Genomic DNA, 21,041 nt, shown 5'->3' with positions numbered 1-21,041 from the left:
AGGAATAGGCAAGGAAGAGGGAAGGAAGCGGCCGTGGCCTTAAGTTAGGTACAATCCCGGCGTTTGCCTGGATGAGAAATGGGAAACGTCGGAAAACCACTTCCAAGATGGCTGAGGAGGGAATCGAACCCACCTCTACTCAGTCGACCTCCCGAGGCTGAGTGAACCCCGTTCCAGCCCTCGTACTACTTTTCAAATTCCGTGGCAGAGCCGGGAATCGAACTCAGGCCTCCGGGGGTGGCAGGTAATCATACTAACCACTACACCACAGAGGCGGACCCTGATAACCTTCTGTAGTACAAAGTTGAAACGTAGAGGGGATGTCCCTTTTGTTTTCATTAATTCGTAAGCCCGGCAAATATTAAGGAAATTTAACAACTTTCAAATGTATTTTGTACAGTTACTTACTGTATCCGAATCTTTGGCTGAATAGTCAACGTTGAGATGCTGGGTTCAGAGAGTCTCGGGTTGATTCCCGGCGGGATCGGGGATTTTAATTGCGTCTCGTTAATTCTTCTGGTTCGGATATCGGCTGTTTGTGTTTGTCCCAACACTCTTCTCTTCATATTCAGACAACACACCACACTAACAACCACTACAGAAACGCACAATAGTGATTAAATCCCTCCACATAAGGTTGGACTCAGGAAGGGCATCTGGCCATGAAACATTACGAAATCCACATAAGTGTGACTCACTTCGCACCCGCGACACCACACGTGAGGGAAAGCGGTAGAATAATAATAAGAATGAGAATACAGTTAATCACAATATATTGAAAATAATCCACCTTTTGTACAAAATACGTACCGCTTAAAAATAAACTATGGCATATATAATGGCAACTTTTGCATAAACATAAACATAAATAGCAATATAATTTCTAAGACCTATTTTGAGGATGAGGGTGATCATGTTGCCTATAGGAGCCAGTATGTCATAGAAAATATTTTTCATCTTGTGAGTAGAAGTTTAGGTTCAAATTGATTCAGACAAAATCCACAAATCCATCAGACATAATTGATCACAAAAACACAGTTCACAACTAATGTTGTACTAACTCGTCAATCAAAAGAGGCAGAGAAGTAGTCTTGAATATTGAGTATAGTGTATTTCCTACATAAAAATTCAATGATCGTAAGCAGATACTCCGAATTCTTCATGTGCCTTACTACGAGCTTGGACTCAGCAGGACGTCAAATTCACAAATGAAGGGTTGCAATTTTTTGCAATCTCTAACGGCCAAACCTAAATACCCTTTCCAAGTCGAAAAGTACACACAGTTAAATGATGTTCCATCTTGAGGCGATCCTCCCTGCCATTTTGGGTACCCGGTGCTTGCAAATGGTTGACCTGGAACCAAGATATACTATAATAGTACAATTTACAAAAAGCAAGTAAAAGAACAAATAATTATTTATATGTACGTGAACACTCATACAAAGTAGCGAATTTATGAAAAGTCCTTCCATGGGGTAAAAATTAGACATTTAGAATTTGTGAGTTGTGTGTTCTACATTGAGTTGTTACTAACCAAGGAGGTGGTCTGCTCAGTTCTGCCGGAAGAAAGGAGATTCAGTTACCCATCAGGAAATTGAAACATTTAGAAACGAGCTTCCTAGTTATGGAGAGGCACGTGATGCTGAGGTTCACTCATCCTGTTCTAAAAGTGAGTAGCAGTTTCATTCTTGTGGGGGGGAAGGCCGGAAGCAGGGTGACACACTCTACCTCACTTAGTTCTGAAGTTACGGATAGTCAAAGTCTTAATTTTCAAATCATGGATGGACCATCATGACCTGTCCGGATATAGCTTAGTTTATTTTTACTTTATCCTCGTGTTTAACTTTAATACATCTATTTTGGTGGAAATACGATACATTGAGTGTTGACCCTTACCGTTGCTTTCCTTACTACCGCTTTCTTGTTACACGGCAGGATTGTGAGCGACTGCAGGGAAACTTAAACTATGTAGTGAGATGGACAGCAGACAATTGTATGAATGTAAATGGGATGCAAGTCAAGTCGTAAGTTTCACCAAGAGGAAAAGTCCTTTCAGTATTAATTATTGTGTTGATGAGGTGATAGTATCTCATGAGGAACACTGTAAGTACATAGGTGTTAATACAATATAAGGAATGAACTTCATTGGGGTAACCATATTAACGAGGTAGTTAAGAAAGGTTACGATTCTCTAAACATGGTTATGAGAGTATTTAGGGGTTGTAGTAAGGTTGTAAAGGAGAGGGCGTATAAGTCTCTGGTAAGACCGCGGTTAGAGTATAGCTCCAGTGTACGGAACCCTCGCCAGGACTACTTGATACGAGAACTGGAAATAATTCAAGGGAAAGCAGTATGATTTGTTCTGGGTGATTTCCGACAAGGAGTAGTGTTACCAAAATGTTGCAAAATTTGGGCTGGGAAGACTTGGGAGTAAGAAGACGAAATGGTAGACTATGTGGTAGATATGTTTCGAGCTGTCAGTGGTGAGTTGGCGGTGAATGACATTAGTAGGTGGATAAGCTTGAGTAGAGTTTTTAAAGTAGAAAAGATCATAATATGAAGATAAAGTTGGAATTCAGGAGGACAAATTGGGGCAAATATTCATTTACAGGACGAAGAGTAAGGGACTGGAATACATTACCAAGGGGAATGTTCCATAAGTTTCCAAGTCCGTTGAAAATATTTAAGAAAAGATAGATAAACAATTATACATAAATCTACATGTGAGGTAAATAAATTCATAAGGAGTCTGCCACCTGGGCGACCGCCCTAAATGCAGATTATTGGTGATTGATTGAGGCAGAATGTTATAACTGACCAACAAGGAGATTCAAGCATCTTTTCTTAACTTCCCGGATAGACCATGAAACTAGATACCGGTACTTGAATATTCTCCGAAATACTATTCATGGCTAATGTAAATATGCAATGACATCGCCTGGTAAGGAATTTGGGGACTGAGTAATTTGAAGGAATCTGATGACATGGACATAATACGTACTTGGAATGAACACGTATAAAAATTTACAAAGCAACATACGAATTTGGAAGATTTGTGGGATTTTTAGAGGTTCCCCACTTTAAAAATCAAAGAGTAGTATTTTATTTGTAAAACAAATCTTCTGCTTGACGATAGAAAAAGAAAACGGATATATCAAAAAATTCTCAAAAATATTTTTAAAAAGATAAAAAGTACCGGTACGCATCTTCAAGTAAAAGTACCTTGGGGCATTAATGTAAGGTATTATTATTATTATTCTTATTATTCTTATTCTTATTATTATTATTATTATTATTATTATTATTATTATTATTATTATTATTATAGTTGATCCATGTAAGTCATAAAATTTGATGAAATAAAACTGAAAGGAAGTAATAGAAATAACTAAATAGTTAATCTCACCGAATATAGTTTTGAATTCTCCTTCTTTCTCCTCATCGCTGATTCCAACCCATGTGTCGTGGATACCCACATCTCCAGATAGCTTGGGTTTTCGGTCTCTATATCTCTTCACAGTCAGAGCTTCGTCCTCTGAGTTTATTATAAGAAGATGGGCTCCGTCTTTTTCACAAGTTGTCCGAGCATCGTGCCACGATACAGCAACGTGTGGCAGTTTGTAGTAGTACTGTTCATCAACCAGTTCATAGTCAGACGGAGGCCTGAAGACATGGTTTGATACTGCAAAGGAAACACGTAAGATGACATTATTGTGAATACAAACAGTTACGTAAGGAGAAAACTGTCCTCTTCATTAACAGTTTGGAATATACCGTCCGATTTAAGGCCAATTTCACTAGGTATGATTATTTTCTTAATACTATTGCTGTAATTATGTAAAGTCTTTTTCCAGACAGTACACCTCGACAAAGTTGTGAAATGGGCAGCAGACAATGATATGATGATAAACGGGGTGAAAAAGCAGGTTGTCTCACCTCGCGGGTTTCATGACTATGTTGATGGAATCTGCTCTCTGTCTGTCACTTGTTGAGAAACCCAGCTCTTCTAAATGTGTGTTTGATGTTAACTGCATTTACAGTTGATCCCTTTATATAGGATGTATGAAAACTCAACGACAAAACTTCAGGAATGGATTCATCAAGTAGGGAGAAGAAAAATATAGTACGACAACTTGGGTCCGGAAATGAACAATATTGCAGAGTTATCCGACCTTTGCTCGGCCACCACGTTCTACTAGACTTTTACCTTTGGAGAGACGTTATGTCTGTCGTGTATTTGATTGCTGTTGATAATGAACCAACTCTCCGTGTGCGCATTGAGGCAGGCATTTATGATCGTTCAATGCGAAGAAGAGCGGTACCGTAGCTTGTGTTCGGGCAGGAGAAAGTCGCGCTGAACATTTCACCCGACACGTGAACAGTGTGTTCCAGCTGGTGTCACAGACGTATTCAGCGTAACAGTGTGTCGGGTTGCACTAACGTTACTGAAGATCGGTTAATTGTAATAATGCATTTCCGAACCCATGTAGTCATATCCTCGTTTGAACCCCACTATCGGCAACTCTGAAAATGATTTTTCATGGTTTCCCATTTCGCATCAGGCATCAGGCTGTTCATTAATGAAGTCCACGGCCGCTTCCTTCCCGAGCCTGTCCTATTCCATCGTTGCCATAAGATCTAAGTGCGTCGATGCGACGCAAAGCACATTGAGTTTTCTTTTCTCTCTATAAGAAATTCATTCTAAAAGTTTTGCCGTTGAGTTTTGATACAGCCTGTATACCCGTCAATGTCGTAATAATCAGCGGATTTTTCTTTAATTACTGTTTTGTATTTGCAAATGTTTAATGCCGTAGACTCTATATTGCATTATTCATCTTTGAAGTTTTAGAGTTATTTATCAGATGGGTTTTTTTACTTGTATGTAGTTAAACTTTGTCCTTGTGATAATCCAGAATGACCGGAAAATCGTTGAGTTTCTCAATGAATATTTTACTTTTTACCTAATTTACGATAATCCTTTCTTCTTCTTTTTTTTTTGCTAGTGGCTTTACTTCGCACTGACACAGATAGGTCTTATGGCGACGATGGGATAGGAAAGGCGTGGGAATTGGAAGGAAGTGGCCGTGTTCTTAATTAAGGTACAGCCCCAGCATTTGTCTGGTGTGAAAATGCGAAACAACGGAAAACCATCTTCGGGGCTGCCGACAGTGGGATTCGAACCCACTGTCTCCCGGATGCAAGCTCACAGCCGCGCGTCCCTAACCACACGTCCATAAATGCATATTTCACCAGGTTTTGCAGCATAGTTTCATGCTTACATTGGTGATTTATACAGCATATAAATCCTATGTATAATTATGAGAAATGATTAATTGTATACCCTTCGATTCATAATTCGTCTATTTAGGATATGGCGCACAATGTCCTCAGCTTAATCTCCACCACTTCACGCTGAATGAGAACATTTCCTGAGGATTAAGTTCACAATGAATGTGTCCATCGTAACAATATTTAAAGTTAGCATTCTGCTAAGAAACAGAGCATCTAAGATAGTAACCAACCGAAACACGAAAAATTATGATACCAGAGATCAAGATTAACTTTCCCTTCGTCTCCATGGCTAAATGGTTAGTCTGCTGCCCTTTGGTCACAAAGGACCCGGGTTCGATTCCCGGCAGGGTCGGAAATTTTAACCATGATTGGTTAATTTCGCTGGCACTGGGGCTGGGTGTATGTGTAGTCTTCATCATCATTTCATCTTCATCACTACGCGCAGGTCGCCTAAGGGAGTCAAATCAAAAGACCTGCACCTGGCGACCCGAACTTGTCCTCGGACACTCCTGGCACTAAAAGTCATACGCCATTTCATTGTTTTTATTTTTTTTACAATATTGCTCTACATCGTGCCGACACAGGTAGGTTGTATGGCGACGAAGGGATAGAAAAGGCCTTGGAGTGGAAAGGAAGCGCCCGTGGCCTTAAAAGGTCTGGTATGAAAATAGGAAACCACGGAAAGCCTTCTTTAGGGATGCCGACAGTGGGGTTCGAACTCACTATCTCCCTGGTGTAAGCTCACACCTGCGCGCCCCTAACGGCACGGCCAACTCGCCCGGTGTAAACTATTCTAGACTAGGGAGAGAGTGCGTTTAACGATATGTTGAGCAGGATCTTTTTAAAAAGGGATTATCGGATACGTTAGAATACTGTAAACTCTGATATAAATGTGATAAACTTACACAGCTTGAAAACAATATTCTCTCACTCATGGGTAAATAATGAAATAATCGAGCTCGAATTAGTAGTAGTAGTAGTAGTAGTAGTAGTAGTAGTAGTAGTAGTAGTAGTAGTAGTAGTATTTACGTAGTCGGATGATCGCATTGTTTGTGAGGTTATATCATGAAACATGTATTGTATATAGATATTTATATGAGTTCAGTTAATGGAGGAACCTATAATTAATAGTGTATAACTTATTATTACCTGCATATATGATTTGTAATCCACTACAGTATTGTGAAGCACACTGTAATATCCAGAATGACGTATCTTTGACACTAGATGATGGTAGAATATTCTGTACATTATGTCTATGTATTAAGCACTCTAGAATTTTCGAGAAGGTATTTTGTAACATATCTTTCTAGAAGCCTGTCTAGGCACCTATGTAAGGGGGTGGTCTTGATGGCAGAGACGAGTTACTGTTTAGCTGGAGTTATGGTTTAGCAGGAGTTGTACTTGTAAACACGTGTTGTGTTTGTACTGACATACTGTGGCAGTCAGTAATAAACTGTTTCAAGGTTGTAATATCCATAGGTTCCGTGATAGCCAGTTGTTAAAATGGTCGTTTGTTGATGTATTCGGAGTGAAGTGTTTTGTTTGCGACAGCAGTGATTTAGATTATGTGCGTGTGTAAGGGGTAACTTGTATATATCATCATCATTATCTAAAGGCTTTGCCTTGTCGCTGCAACCATTGATCTCTTCTCTCTGCAATCCTTTTCATCTCTCCATAACCTTGGCATCCCATCATCTCAACTACCTCTTCAATAATCTTCCGTGGTTTCCCTCTGCCTTTTTTCCCATCACCTTGCCTTCGAACAAGTTCTTTATGAAGTCATTATGCCGGAGAATGTGACCAAAAACTGACGCTTTTCTCCTTTTTATCGCTGTTATTAAATGTCTCTGGGTGTTTATTTCTCTAAGCACTGCTTCATTAGTTTTCTTCTCAATCCAGCTAGTTCTTGTCATCTTCCTCCATAGCCACATTTCCACTGCTTCTAGTCGTTTCACGTCCTCCTTCAAGAGAGTCCATCCTTCACAGCCATTTAGCAGCACACTCCAAATGAATGTTTTGATAAACAATTTCTTTTGTTCATTATCTAAAGATTTATTAATTAAGAGCTGCTTCTTCTCCTCAAAGTATTTCTTACACAGGGAAATTCTTCTTTTTATTTCCACAGTGCATCTGTTGTCATCGGTAATAACTGATCCTAAGTAGCAAAACTTATGAACCTGTTTTATTAAAATATTTCCAATTTTGAGATGTGCCTCTGGCTTCATTTTAGATTTGCTTACAACCATAACATTAGTTTTACTCACATTAATGTTAAGTTGGAAATCTTTTAAGATGAATGTTAATTTGTTGAGCATGATCTGCATGTTTTTCTCATTGTCAGCCAGAAGTGCAATATCGTCGGCAAATCTAATACAGTGTACAGTTGTTCCATTTATTTTAATGCCAGGTGTCTTTGATTTAAACATTTTCATGGCCTCTTCAATGTACAAATTAAATAGAAATGGCGATAAGGAACACCCCTTCCTTACTCCTTTCCTGATCCTCACCTTGCATACTTTTTCATTACTTTCGAGCTTTATTCTTTGATTGATGTAGAGGTTTAGTATTGCTTTTTTTGTCTTCCCAGTCCAAATGAATATCCTTCAAAATTTTGAACGTATTTTCCACTGAACATTGTCAAAAGCTTTTTCCAGGTCTATAAAAGCTATATATGTATTTGTATATAATTAATTGTAAATAAATAATTGTGCCAACTAACAGCATTAGTGTGCGTTTTTGTGAACACAACAACTCTAAGTTAAGGAAGTTTTGCATTATTTAGGTGAATTTTGACTTATTTCAAGGACATGACGAATATTCAAAATCCACATTGACTGCTAACCGAGGGCATTTTCAACATTCCATGTAAGAAAGAGTTTCAAGTGGTATGCTGACACTTTCTTTTCCTGTGTATTCCCTATGTTTAATGTACTGCACGATGTAGAGTTGTAGAAAATGAGTTCTTAAATGTAAATAAAGTGTTTTCTAAGCCATGTCCATATAACATATTTTCTTCTTGTATGTATAAGGAATGTGTCCTAAGAATCCGGTACTACTTTATTTTTACACCCCGTATACGTTTCCGTAATGTAAATTTAACATGTGACGTATGTGCCGAAAGTTGAGGTTTTTAAGTTAGTATAAACTACATATAGGCCTACTATAATATACAGACACATGCTATATTAACCGAACGAGTTGGCCGTCCATTTTGAGGCGTGTAGGTCTTAGCTTACATTCGGGAGATAGCGGGTTCAAACCCCAATGTCGACACCCATGCAGATGGCTTTCTGTGGTTCCCCATTTTCATACCTTCCTATCCCATCGTCACCGTAAGACCTGTCTGTGTCGATGTGAATCAAGTAAGTTATCAAATAAAAAGATGAAATGAACAAAAGTGACTACAGAATATGATAGTCTCTCTTACCTGTAGCAGTACTCGTTAGTTTGTACGTCTCCAGTCCATGGCAAGAAGAAGTGCTCTGTGTCACGTTGATACTTATCTCCTTAGATGTCCTAGTGGGCTCAGTCTTCTCCGCTTCGAACTGAAATAATTAAATGATAATTAAAAGGAAGTTATACAATTTCTTGATATATACAAACATTCATCTATCTACTGTTTGAATATTAACTTCATGTTTGGTTTTGATCTCGGATAGGGTAATTTAGGCCGGCCCCGTGGTGTAGGGGAAGCGTGCCTGCCTCTTACCCGGAGGCCCCGGGTTCGATTCCCGGCCAGGCCAGGGATTTTTACCTGGACCTGAGGGCTGGTCCGAGGTCCACTCAGCCTACGTGATTAGAATTGAGGAGCTATATGACGGTGAGATAGCGGCCCCGGACTAGGAAGCCAAGAATAACGGCCGAGAGGATTCGTCGTGCTGACCACACGACACCTCGCAATCTGCAGGCCTTCGGACTGAGCAGCGGTCGCTTGGCAGGCCAAGGCCCTTCAAGGGCTGTAGTGCCATGGGGTTTGGTTTTGATGTCGGATAGGGTAATTTAGTTCATTTATTTGTTCCGTTTACCCTCCAGTGTTCGTTTTCCTTCCGGACTCAGCGAGGGATCCTTCCTCTACTACCTCAAGGGCAGTGTCCTGAACCGTGAGATATTTGGTAGCGGATGTAACTGAGGAAGAGGACCAGTACTTCACCCAGGCGGCCTCACCTACTATGCTGAACAGGGGCCTTGTGGGGGAAAGAGAAAATTGAAAAGAGTAGGCAAGAAAGAGGGAAGGAAGTGGCCGTGGCCTTAAGTTAGGTACCATCCCGGCATTTGCCTGGAGAAGAATTGGGAAACCACGGAAAACCACTTCGAGGATGGCTGAGGTAGGAATCGAATTTCCTCTACTCGTTTGACTTCTCGAGGCTGAGTCGACACCATTCCAGTCCTCATACCACTTTTCAAATTTCGTGTCAGAGCCGGGAATCGACGCCGGACCTCCGGGGATGGCAACTAATCATACTAACCACTACACCACAGAGCCGGACGGATAGGGTAATTAATGAATATAATTCGACAATATTAAGAACTTTAAGGTACATTGACACTGACTGCTGATGAGATTATTTGGGGGGAAAATGGGAGGGTCTGCCTTTCTAAGTTGGTATAGCGCGATCAGAAATGTTTTACTCCTGCAGGCGGTGTTTTCCTGCGGGAGTGAGCTTCTCACTCGTTCACCGCGCAAGGGAAGGGAACCGAGCCATATGCCATCATATGTTTCGTTCCCTGACCCCATCTATTTTTGTGTGTGCGCGCGCGCATGCCTGCTACGTGATCTTGTATACGTGTCCGATGTCGCAGTCGTGTTTTGGTTGTTCGAAAGAAAGAAAGCTAGTTCGTTTTCAACGTCACAGCATGTACTAACGTAGGTTTCATATCTGCTAACTCAATCAGCTCGTGAAGTTCAAAGACGGTTCAAGATGATTCCGAGTGCAGATCTGCCGAGTTGTAACGCAATCCATAATCTTTATAACAAACTTCAAGAAACTAAAAGTAAAATATCCAGCCTCAGAAATCAGAAAAAGCAGCTTAGGGTTCTTAATGAAAAAGTTAGATGACACTGGTCATCGTTTCGAAAATTTCCTAAAAATCACTTCGCGATCTTGCAAAATAAGTGAGAATTTTATACAAAAGTCTACTAAATTATTGTACTTAAATCCGTATAAAATAACTGTGACACACTCTTCAAGCAGTTGACCTGTATGTAGGCTCATATTTTGTTAGTGGAGACTGGAAAATGTATGCAATGTACAATAGACCCAAATAAATCTTCTCGGACGAGACTCGTTCCAGCTCCATGGTTATGTATGCACACAAAACAATCGTCACTGGAGTGAAGCAGAAGTCGGTGTATGGAGTGTCATCAGTGGTGGATGAACTATACGACCTTTTTTAAAATACAGTTAATTCTAGACATGATAATACGATTTTGGACTTCTACAGTTACAGGAAGCAAGGTAAACATCTTAACGTTTCTCAGAGAACTTTTCTAATGATGAGAAGTCTTGCTCTTAAATGGACGAGATTTTCTCTGCGAAACGTAAATATTTTTACCTTGTTTTCTTGGCACAGCGAAAGCCCAAAAGCTTATAATCAAAATCTACAATTACGAGCCGTGAGAGCATCGATCTTTTAATTCTGTTACTTATGTGAATATCATACTGACCCTTCTTTCAGATTATTAACTGACAAGGACCATGAGTTTGCATTTTTCTCAACAGGACTCCACCACTGCTCAAACTGCGAAATTCACAAGGTGATTCTACAGAATAGACTTATTAGTAGGGATTTTTGGCCCCCTGGGTTTCCCGATTCATCTTCCTGTGATTAGTATTTCTGGCGTAAATTTTAAAATGCTTGGTATAAGACAAACGCGCACATCATACAAGAACTGAAATAAAATATTCGACAATAAATTGCCGGTTCCTCAACGTGCACTACAGCGAGTGATGAATAATTTCCTAACGAAGTGCCAGAAATGTGTGGAGAATGAAAGCGTGCAGTTTCAACTTCTCCTTTCGTGATTTGATAAGTAACGAACTTCTTAAAAATGTCTGTGATATTGTTATATGGTTTACCTTCGCACTACTGACTTCGAACCGCACGCGGAAAATGAACGCGCGAGGGCCCATGATAACAACACCACACACCGAAGTAAAGCAAGCCTTATCACTCTGTAGAAAATAGTAGGGATGACCGACAAGTGCAACTCTAAAGTGATCTAGTAACTATACTTCACGTCGTAATCTAATGACGTTTAAAACTCGAACGGTCGCTTGATTGCAGGAGTATAAAAATGGTCTGGTCGGGCATTTTCAGTCCTCTTAGGGTTCCTACAATACGTAGGCTACCCGGAAATAAAGTTTACCTATTACTTTTCTTGTAAAGTAAACGTATTTAGCCGGAGAAAAGTGCATCCACTACAGATCTATGACATAGCCATTCATATACCGGCTGGACAAGTCTCACCTGGTGTCAGTAGCGCAGCAGCAGTGCCTCAAAATGGCGGCTCATATTCTTTCTCCCGCCGCCTGCGAGGTTCGGTCTGTCATAAAGTTTTTATGGAAACTGCGATGGGCCATTCAAAATAAAAGGCGTGGAATGTTCAGTACAGGTGTTGTGCTGATCCATGGCAATGCTGGCCCACATGCGGCTTGGCACTCACCACCTGTTCTGTAGGAGTTCGGCTGGGAGGTGCTTCATCATCCACCGTGCAGTCCTGATCTTGCTCCCAGTTATATTCATTTTTTTTTACGCCTCAAGAAATCCTCGCCCTCTTGTCAACATTTTCACACGGACGAAGAGCTGAAGACGGTTGCCACACTCTGTCTCCATTCGCAGGCGCCAGACTTCTACGACACCGGCATGTAAAATTTGATCCCGCGATATGACAAGTGTCGCAGTTCTGGTGGTTATTGTGTATAAAATTAGCTCCAACATTTCTCTATCGAGTGCCAATAAAGTTTTTCATGAAACTATGGTTTCTTATCTTTTTAAAAATAGGAAACAATTTCTGGATGACCCTCGTATTTTCTCCATTCTTCTCCAGCGTGATTAGTCCAATTGAGACGCGGGGTCGTTTATGTAGAACCATCTTCTCCATTTCCTCATTTCTATTGTATATTATGCAATGGTGCCCCCTCCAAGTTTAGTTCTTTGAGATCCGAAATGACAGAGTCCCTGGATCTCCTGCAGGACCTACCTTGAATCCTGGATCCTATCTGGTCACCTTTACCCAGCCCAGTACAGTATAATTTCTGATTCTATCCTTCTTTGACACGCCGCATGTCAATCGCACCTCGATCGTGGTAAATCTATGTGATAATTCTGTCCAACTACGAAGTCACTTTTGTCTTAACTGGCAATGGCTATCCCAAACATGTGAATTTCCTTGCGATTATTCGTCTTTATTTCTTGAAAATGCTGTGTTAAATCATATTTTTATTTTCTGGTCGGTAATCAATAAACCATCATACATATCCAAATAATTCCATCTAAATGAAGTTCTCTACAATATTTAAAAGCCATGCTGGATATACTCGGCAGTTGTTCGAATTTCGGAAAATCTAGCATACAACTTATCCCACATTAAGAAGTGACAGAAACATTCAGGACGAGTTATACAAAGAATATTCTCGCTATGATATACTTAGTGCGGGTCAGTATTTCTCCGACATCATCATCACATAGCGGCTTTCGCAGGCGCAACGACTACCGATATTTATCTACATCGTTACGACTAAAAATGTAAGGCAGTAATACTGGAGTATACTACAACTACTTTATTTTAGTTTCCTTTCTTATGACGACGACGGGTAGGAAAATGCTAGAAGTAGGAAAGGAGCGGCTGTAGCCTTAATTAAGGAATAGCCCCAGCATTTGCCTGGTATGAAAATGGATAACCACAGAAAACTATCTTCAGGGCTGCCGACAGTGGCTAACTCGCGAATGCAAGCTCACAGCTAGGCGACCCTAACTGCGTGGCCAACTCGCCCGTTCCTCCTCCTCTTCCTCCTTCTACTACTACTACTACTATCAAAACAAGAACAATCATGAAGAAAGTAAGTACGTCTTCTTCTTCTTCTTCTTCTTCTTCTTCTTCTTCTTCTTCTTCTGCTTCTTCTTCTTCCTCTTCATCCCATTTGGAGTCCCTACTTCATATTTCATTTCTTCCTTTTCTTCCCAATTGCAGTCCCCAATTCATATTCATGTTTTATGGCCGGTTGACCTTCCTGACGCCAAACGTGTGTGGAAGGATCTATTTAGTATTGTGTTTTTTCTTTGTGATGGTAGGCATTGCATTGTATCCTCTGAATGTGAAGAGGTGTCTACTAAGCGGAACATTAACACACAATTCCCGAGCTGACGGGAATTAACCATAGGCAGTTAAATCCCAGACCCTACCAAGAATCGAACCAGGGGTTCTTTTAAATATAAGGACAGTACTCTGACCGTAAATTCAAGGAGTCATACAAAGATTTTAATTGAGTAAATATTATTTAATGAAATATCTCTGAAATGTATACTCACGGATGTGATCCAGTGACCCGTGCGATTGCGTCGGCTGGTGACGATAATGTTGAATTCCGTATTCAAGCCACATTTTTCGGCGAGAGCATAAGAATTGCAGAAAATCATCGTTAGAAGAACAGCGCAGTAAAGAGGTAAAGAACGGTGTGGAGCTGCCATGATCACTACTCGGAATCCTGTGGTATAGAATAGAATATAGCTCAATAGAGAGGGACTTTTACACAGTAGTGGATGAAACTGACAGTGGTTGTAACTAATATTAGAAGATGACACAAATCTATAATGTTGCATTCATAGTAGAATTAATACTATGTCCTAAACACTAACCCCTCAGTAATTTCAAGAATTAATGAAGACTGAAAATTGATTACACTTATTAAGCTTAATTTCAAAAAAATAAAAATGATATTAAATAGAAATAATTCATGCGCATGCATAATTCTTCATTTCTGACTTTGTCCCAAGATATATTTGAATACCGTACTCAGTGAAACCAAATCTCATATTTTATTCAAAACACTAAACATTTTGTAGGAATTCGGGGAATTACATAATTATTTCGTGCTTCAAATGTCATCACTCCTTGCACCGAAGGATTTAAATTGATTCTCAGCGAGAAAAGAAGCTGAAAGTGGTCAAGCGTTCAGCGATCACATTTTCCTAAGGCCTGACCTACGAGCGCAAAGTTCAGAGGGTATTTTTTTTTTTTTGCTATGGGCTTTACGTCGCACCGACACAGATAGGTCGTATGGCGACGATGGGATAGGAAAGGCCTCGGAGTTGGAAGGAAGCGGCCGTGGCCTTAATTAAGGTACAGCCCCAGCATTTGCCTGGTGTGAAAATGGGAAACCACGGAAAACCATTTTCAGGGCTGCCGATAGTGGGATTCGAACCTACTATCTCCCGGATGCAAGCTCACAGCCGCGCGCCTCTACGCGCACGGCCAACTCGCCCGGTCAGAGGGTATTGAAACTGACCGTAGTATATTTGAACATTATTTTTAATAGGGAATTCACTTTCGAACCACACATAAAGTACTTTAAAGTTCGGGTTGAAAAAGCCTAAAGATGAAATTGATCTTAAGTCGACAACCCTTGCGGAACTGATGAACGCTATGGGATTGAGTTCGTGTCCATAACGAAGCAACATTTTCAGCTCGTACGACTTCGGTAACGACCAATGTCGGAGATGATATTCTGAGACTCTAAAGTACTAACCCTTTGCATGCATGCACGCTAGCAAATCAGTCACCACTGATCTGAATTTAGGGCTGTCTCCCAGGTGACAGATTCCCTATCAATTGTTTACCGAGTCATTTCTTAAATTATTTCAAAGAAGTGCATTAATATTTTGGAAAAGTGTGGAGCGGTTCGAATTCCGACAAATGTGCGTGGAATTTTTTAAATACCGCGTTCCATTGGTTTGGATTCCACGTAAAACTCGGATCCCCGTAGCTATGATCATATCAATAATGCCGTAAAACTAAAAACCTTCCTTTTCAATAATAATAATAATAATAATAATAATAATAATAATATTAATAATAATAGTAATACCAACAGGAAAAGAACAGAAGGCCCTCGAGGTCCGCATCCAGAAAATGAAGAGAGCCCTCGGCCGAACGCAAAACATTTACAACAAAAAATGCCTTTCAATCTTCACCAAAATTCGACATCACAACACTGTGATTAAACCTGAAATACTACACGCGAGTGAAACACTGGATTTCCACAGAAAAACAGTACTCGAAGACATCCTGAAAGAGGAACGTAAAATCATCAGAAAAATTCTCGGCCCAAAACTGACTGACGAAGGATACAGACTGCAATCTCACATAAAAACCGAGGATCTCTCAAACCTTGCGGCCGACATCAGAAAAGGACGCCTGAAATTTTACGGACACATCAAACGCCTTCCGGAAAACAGACTGACAAGTATTTTACTTGAGGCAACAGAAAAGATCAAAACAAATAGGTGGACAACGGAAATCCACCAAGGCCTGGAAAAATCAGGAATCAAAGTGGCCGAATCAGAGAGAAACCACAAGAAGAAGGCAGGAGCTAAGTGGACAGAAGAACGAAGAACCACAATGAGAGAAAAATTGAAGGTTGCCTGGCAAAGAAGGAAATGCACAACTTCTAAGTGAGCTTTGCGTGATCAGTTTTCTGGTCTTTTTTGCATCTAATAATAATAATAATAATAATAATAATAATAATAATAATAATAATAATAATAATAATAATAATAATAATTTATCACCACAGCTACTATATGCAGACATTTAATGGGATCAGAAATAGGCAGCCTGTGCGTCAATTTCGTCGTTCTCTTTTACTCTGCCAGATGGCGAAATAAGCCAGATCTCTGGTGGACGATCTATGCCAGTTTTAATTAATTTGGTCGGTGAACAAAAATGTTTCACCAGAGTTCGTTTACATACCGACATCGTACGATATGCAATGTCAAATAGACATTTTTCCATCCTCCACTACGAAGGTGAACATGATGACAGTGATAATGATGATGATGATGATGATGATGATGATGATGATGACGATGATGATGATAAACCGAATGAAGTGGCTAAGACTTAAGGATTGTGCAGTTCTATCATTTACGAGATGGTAGGTTCGAACTACCCTGAAGATAGTATTCCTTTATTTCCTATTTTCATATGAGGCAAACACTCGGGTTCCACCTCAGTTTCAATCTCATCTGCTTCCTTCCGAAATCTAGACCTTCTCTCTCGCAGCGTCAAATGATTTTGCAAATTATATTTATTTTCAAATAATACACAATTAGTTGTAGCCTATGACAGATCCCTCTGAGAATCTTATTCTTCTACCACTTTTTCCACACCTGTGAGGTCGCGGGTGCGAACTGTGTCGCAAATGTTAATTCTGCCCTGTTTTATGGCTGGATGCCCTTACAGGCGCTAATCCTATATGGAGGGATGCTGTCACTATTGCGTGTTTCTCTGGCGGTTGGTACTGTATTGCCTGAATATGTTGGGAAAAACACAAACACCCAGTCCCCGAAACAAGAATTAATCACACGCGATTAAAATCACCGATCCGGCCGGGAGTCGAACATGAGACCCTCTGAACAGAAGGCCTCAATGTTGATCATTCAGCCAAGAAGTCGGACATCCCTCTGAGGATGTTCGTGCAAAATTTCATGAAATTCCACTCTGTCGATTACATGTCGTTCAAGAAGGTAGACAGTCATACAGACAGACATTTAATTGTTTACATATAGAGATAATAATAATAAGAAGAAGAATATCATCCTGAATACACGATCTTACACTACAGTACTGTAGTACTGTAAAACAATAATGAAAGTGAACCCGAGACTTACCAATATTTGATTTATGTTATCAGTTATGTTACTATTGCATCACAGCTTCGTTCGTTGTTTTATATCATGATAGAAGGACAGGGGAATTTGTGGTCTGTGTTTCTCTGCAGAGCGTATGCTTGTCTAATCATGTGACTGACACGCTGAAGATAACCTCGTAACCCGTAAATTCCTTCCTTGAAATTATTCTTACTATCAATATGTGTGCCAACTTATCTCGAGAGCTTGGTTTATGATATACTAGCTGTAGTACCCGGCGTTGCCCGGATAGTTTTTGAATGTTTGCTTTTAATATTTGTATTACCAGTTAGTTGAGTGTGAAGTGAATGCTTATAGAATTCTTTTTGAGATGTTGATTTTACGACTTATCACGTAGTTTTATAGTTATTTAGATGTATCTGACTTCAAGTTTTAGATTATTTAATTACCGAGTAAACACTAATCTCGGTCATTTTATACTGTTTACTTTTAAGCCCTTCTCAGCTCCTGCCTCGATGGAGGCTGAACGTGGACTTAAACGCTATCCACAGCGTCACAGGTCGTATCAGCGACACATACGCAATGGATTTCGACATTAATATTGGTTATTTTCCTTATTTTTGCACGTCAGCCCCTCTCATTCCCCAACACCAGCGGGGGCTAGGTGTATCTGACCTCCACAGTAATGTTTTCTATATAGTAAGTCATGTGTATACCAAGTTTGATTGAGAGATATGCTAAAACATACACACATCCTTAAAATCTGTCCCTTTGGTCGTTTTCAGTTTTTTGCCAGTTCTCATCCGCCTGCCGAGTAGGACTGAGCTTTATCTTAAACGGCATCCAGAGTGTTACAGTTCATCTCAGCGACCCCGAAAACTATGGATTAGACGCAAATTTCGGTCATTTTGGTTAATATTTACATTTCGCCCCTACTTTAGAGGCTAGGAGTCTCTTACCCCTAGGGTATATTTCTCCAGACAGTAGGTCCAGTATACACACATGCGTCCATTCTCTCGGTCATTTTCGAAATTTTGTTTTTCACTTTTTCTCACCGCTATGCGAAAGGAGGCAGAAATTTGACTTCTAAAATAATCGGAGTGTCACTATTCATCTCAGCGACCCCGAAAAGTGTGGATTCGACACTATTTTCGTTTATTTTTATTTATGACCCCCTCGCCCCCCGCCCATAAGGGTTCCTGGCGTGTCTTACCCCCACGTGGTTTGTCTCCTGATACTGAAAATCCGGATTGTCGCTATTCACTTTGGCGACCCGGAAAACTATGTATTCGACACTATTTCCGATTATTTATATATATCGCTCTCCCCTCGCCCCCACCCCAAAGGGGCTGAACTTGGACTTTAAAAAAAATGGAGTGTCACTATTCATCTCAGCGACCCCGAAAAGTATGGATTCGACACTATTTTCATTTATTTTTTTATATGAACCCCTCGCCCCCCGCCGCTAAGGGTTCCTGGTGTGTCTTACCCCCACGTGGTTTGTCTCCTGATACTGAAAATCCTGAGTGTCGCTATTCACTTTGGCGACCCCGAAAACTATGTATTCGACATTATTTTCGATTATTTGTATATATCACTCCCCCCTCGCCCCCACCCCAAAGGGGCTGAACTTGGACTTTAAAAAAAAATTGAAGTGTCACTATTCATCTCAGCGACCCAGAAAAGTATGGATTCAACACTATTTTCATTTATTTTTATATATGATCCCCCTCGCCCCCCGCCCCCAGGGGTGTTTGGGATGTCTTACCCCCACGCGGTTTGTCTCCTGATACTGAAAATCCGGAGTGTCGCTATTCACTTTGGCGGCCCCGAAAACTATGTATTCGACATTATTTTCGATTATTTATATATATATCACTCCCCCCTCGCCCCCACCCCAAAGGGGCTGAACTTGGACTTTAAAAAAATTGGAGTGTCACTATTCATCTCAGCGACCCCGAAAAGTATGGATTCGACACTATTTTCATTTATTTTTATATATGACCCCCCTCGCCCCCCCGCCGCTAAGGTTTCCTGGGGTGCCTTACCCCACGTGGTTTGTCTCCTGATACCAAAAATCCGGAGTGTCGCTATTCACTTTGGCGACCCCGAAAACTATGTATTTGCCACTATTTTCGATTATTTGTATATATCACTCCCCCCTCGCCCCCACCCCAAAGGGGGCTGAACTTGGAACTTTTAAAAATATCGGAGTGTCACTATTCATCTCAGCGACCCCGAAAAGTATGGATTCGACACTATTTTCGTTTATTTTTATTTATGACCCCCCTCGCCCCCCGCCCCTAAGGGTTCCTGGCGTGTCTTACCCCCACGTGGTTTGTCTCCTGATACTGAAAATCCGGAGTGTCGCTATTCACTTTGGCGACCCCGAAAACTATGTATTCGACATTATTTTCGATTATTTGTATATATCACTCCCCCCTCGCCCCCACCACAAAGGGGGGCTGAACTTGGACTTTAAAAAAATTGGAGTGTCACTATTGATCTCAGCGACCCCGAAAAGTATGGATTCGACACTATTTTCATTTATTTTTATATATGACCCCCCTCGCCCCCCCGCCCCCAGGGGGTGTTAGGGATGTCTTACCCCCACGCGGTTTGTCTCCTGATACCGAGTCATAAGTGTATCAAATTTGGTTAAAATCGCTGCAATGGTTTGGGAGGAGATGTGGTACAAACCCACCCACCCACCCACCCACCCACATACATACAATGACTTTTATATATACTGTATATATATAGATTGGCCGTACATTATCAGTCACTAAGAAATATTATCTCAGGTAATTAAGTTTGTGGATACATTTACCCGGTTGATTTACATTATAAATTGGCCCTGCTACATCATGTATGAACATAAATTATCTCTGCAGATGCAGTACATGTTCTAGTTTGTGTAAAAAATAAAGCAAAGTCATCTCCGTACAGGCCATGAAGGCCTTTGGAGGCGTAGAAGGTAAAGGCTTCCACTATCCATAACCTCGGCACTTAATGGGGTAGAGTGGTCAGCTCTACTCCCGGCAAACTTTGCCCCCCAGGAGTTAACCTGGTACTCATTTTTTGTGTAGGTTGAGTGAACCTCAGGGCCATGTGCACCTCCGGAAGTGGAAATCTCGTTTCTTTAATTATTCGACTCCCTGAATGGGAATCAAACCCACGTCCTTCAGACTGAACCGAGCACTCCTCTACCGCTTCGGTCAGGCAGGCCCTGTTCTAGTGTGTGTATTGTAATTAATTATGAAAGTGGCCATGTCATTTACGTTAGGCACCACACGACATTCGTCTTGAGGTGAAGTTAGAAAACCGCAACGAAAAACAAGTGATAGTTTGGAAAAAGGAGGAGCCAAGCAAGTGGCTACGCGGTTTGGGCAGCTTGCATTCTGGAGATAGTGGGTTAGAAACCCGTGTCGTCAACCCTGGAGATGGTTTTCCGTGGTTTCCCATTTTCAGACCAGACTGCACCTTAATTAAGGCCACGGTCGCTTCGTTCTCAATGTTAGCGCTTTCCTATCCCATTGTCGCCGTAAGACCAATCTGCGTTGGCGCGACGTAAAACAAGTCGTAAAAATTAACTTTATTCAGCTATAGGCCTACCAGTCATTTGTGCAGTAGCTCGATGTACCGTGGCCCATTAGGAATTTTTGCCGAATGCCCTTCGTGATGCAACGTGATTTCTTCTTAGGCCTAATCTGTTTACCCTCCAGGGTTGGCTTTCCCTCGGACTCAGCGAGGGATCCCACCTCTACCACCTCAAGGGTAGTGTGCTGGAGCTTCAGACTCTGGGTCGGGGATACAACTGGGGAGGATGGCCAGTACCTCGCCCAGGCTGCCTCACCTGCTATGCTGAACAGGGGCCT

The 21,041-nt window shown here is 41.0% G+C and overlaps 1 protein-coding gene across 1 annotated transcript; it reads right to left on the bottom strand.

Annotated features, from left to right (window-relative positions):
- Positions 1-756: 756 nt before the first annotated feature.
- On the bottom strand, positions 757-17,249 carry LOC136861491 (hemolymph lipopolysaccharide-binding protein). The gene is made up of 5 exons (XM_067138825.2): positions 17,185-17,249; positions 13,825-14,000; positions 8,723-8,840; positions 3,407-3,682; positions 757-1,353 (listed from the first exon to the last, which is right to left on the bottom strand). The coding sequence occupies exons 2-5, from the start codon at positions 13,981-13,983 to the stop codon at positions 1,172-1,174; spliced, it is 735 nt and encodes a 244-aa protein (XP_066994926.2). The 5' UTR covers positions 13,984-14,000; positions 17,185-17,249; the 3' UTR covers positions 757-1,171.
- Positions 17,250-21,041: the final 3,792 nt, after the last annotated feature.

This window comes from Anabrus simplex, chromosome 1 (genome assembly GCF_040414725.1).
Source record: "Anabrus simplex isolate iqAnaSimp1 chromosome 1, ASM4041472v1, whole genome shotgun sequence".
NCBI lineage: Eukaryota > Metazoa > Arthropoda > Insecta > Orthoptera > Tettigoniidae > Anabrus > Anabrus simplex.
Note: the sequence above shows the minus strand (reverse complement) of the source record. Positions and strands in the feature narration are given on the sequence as shown.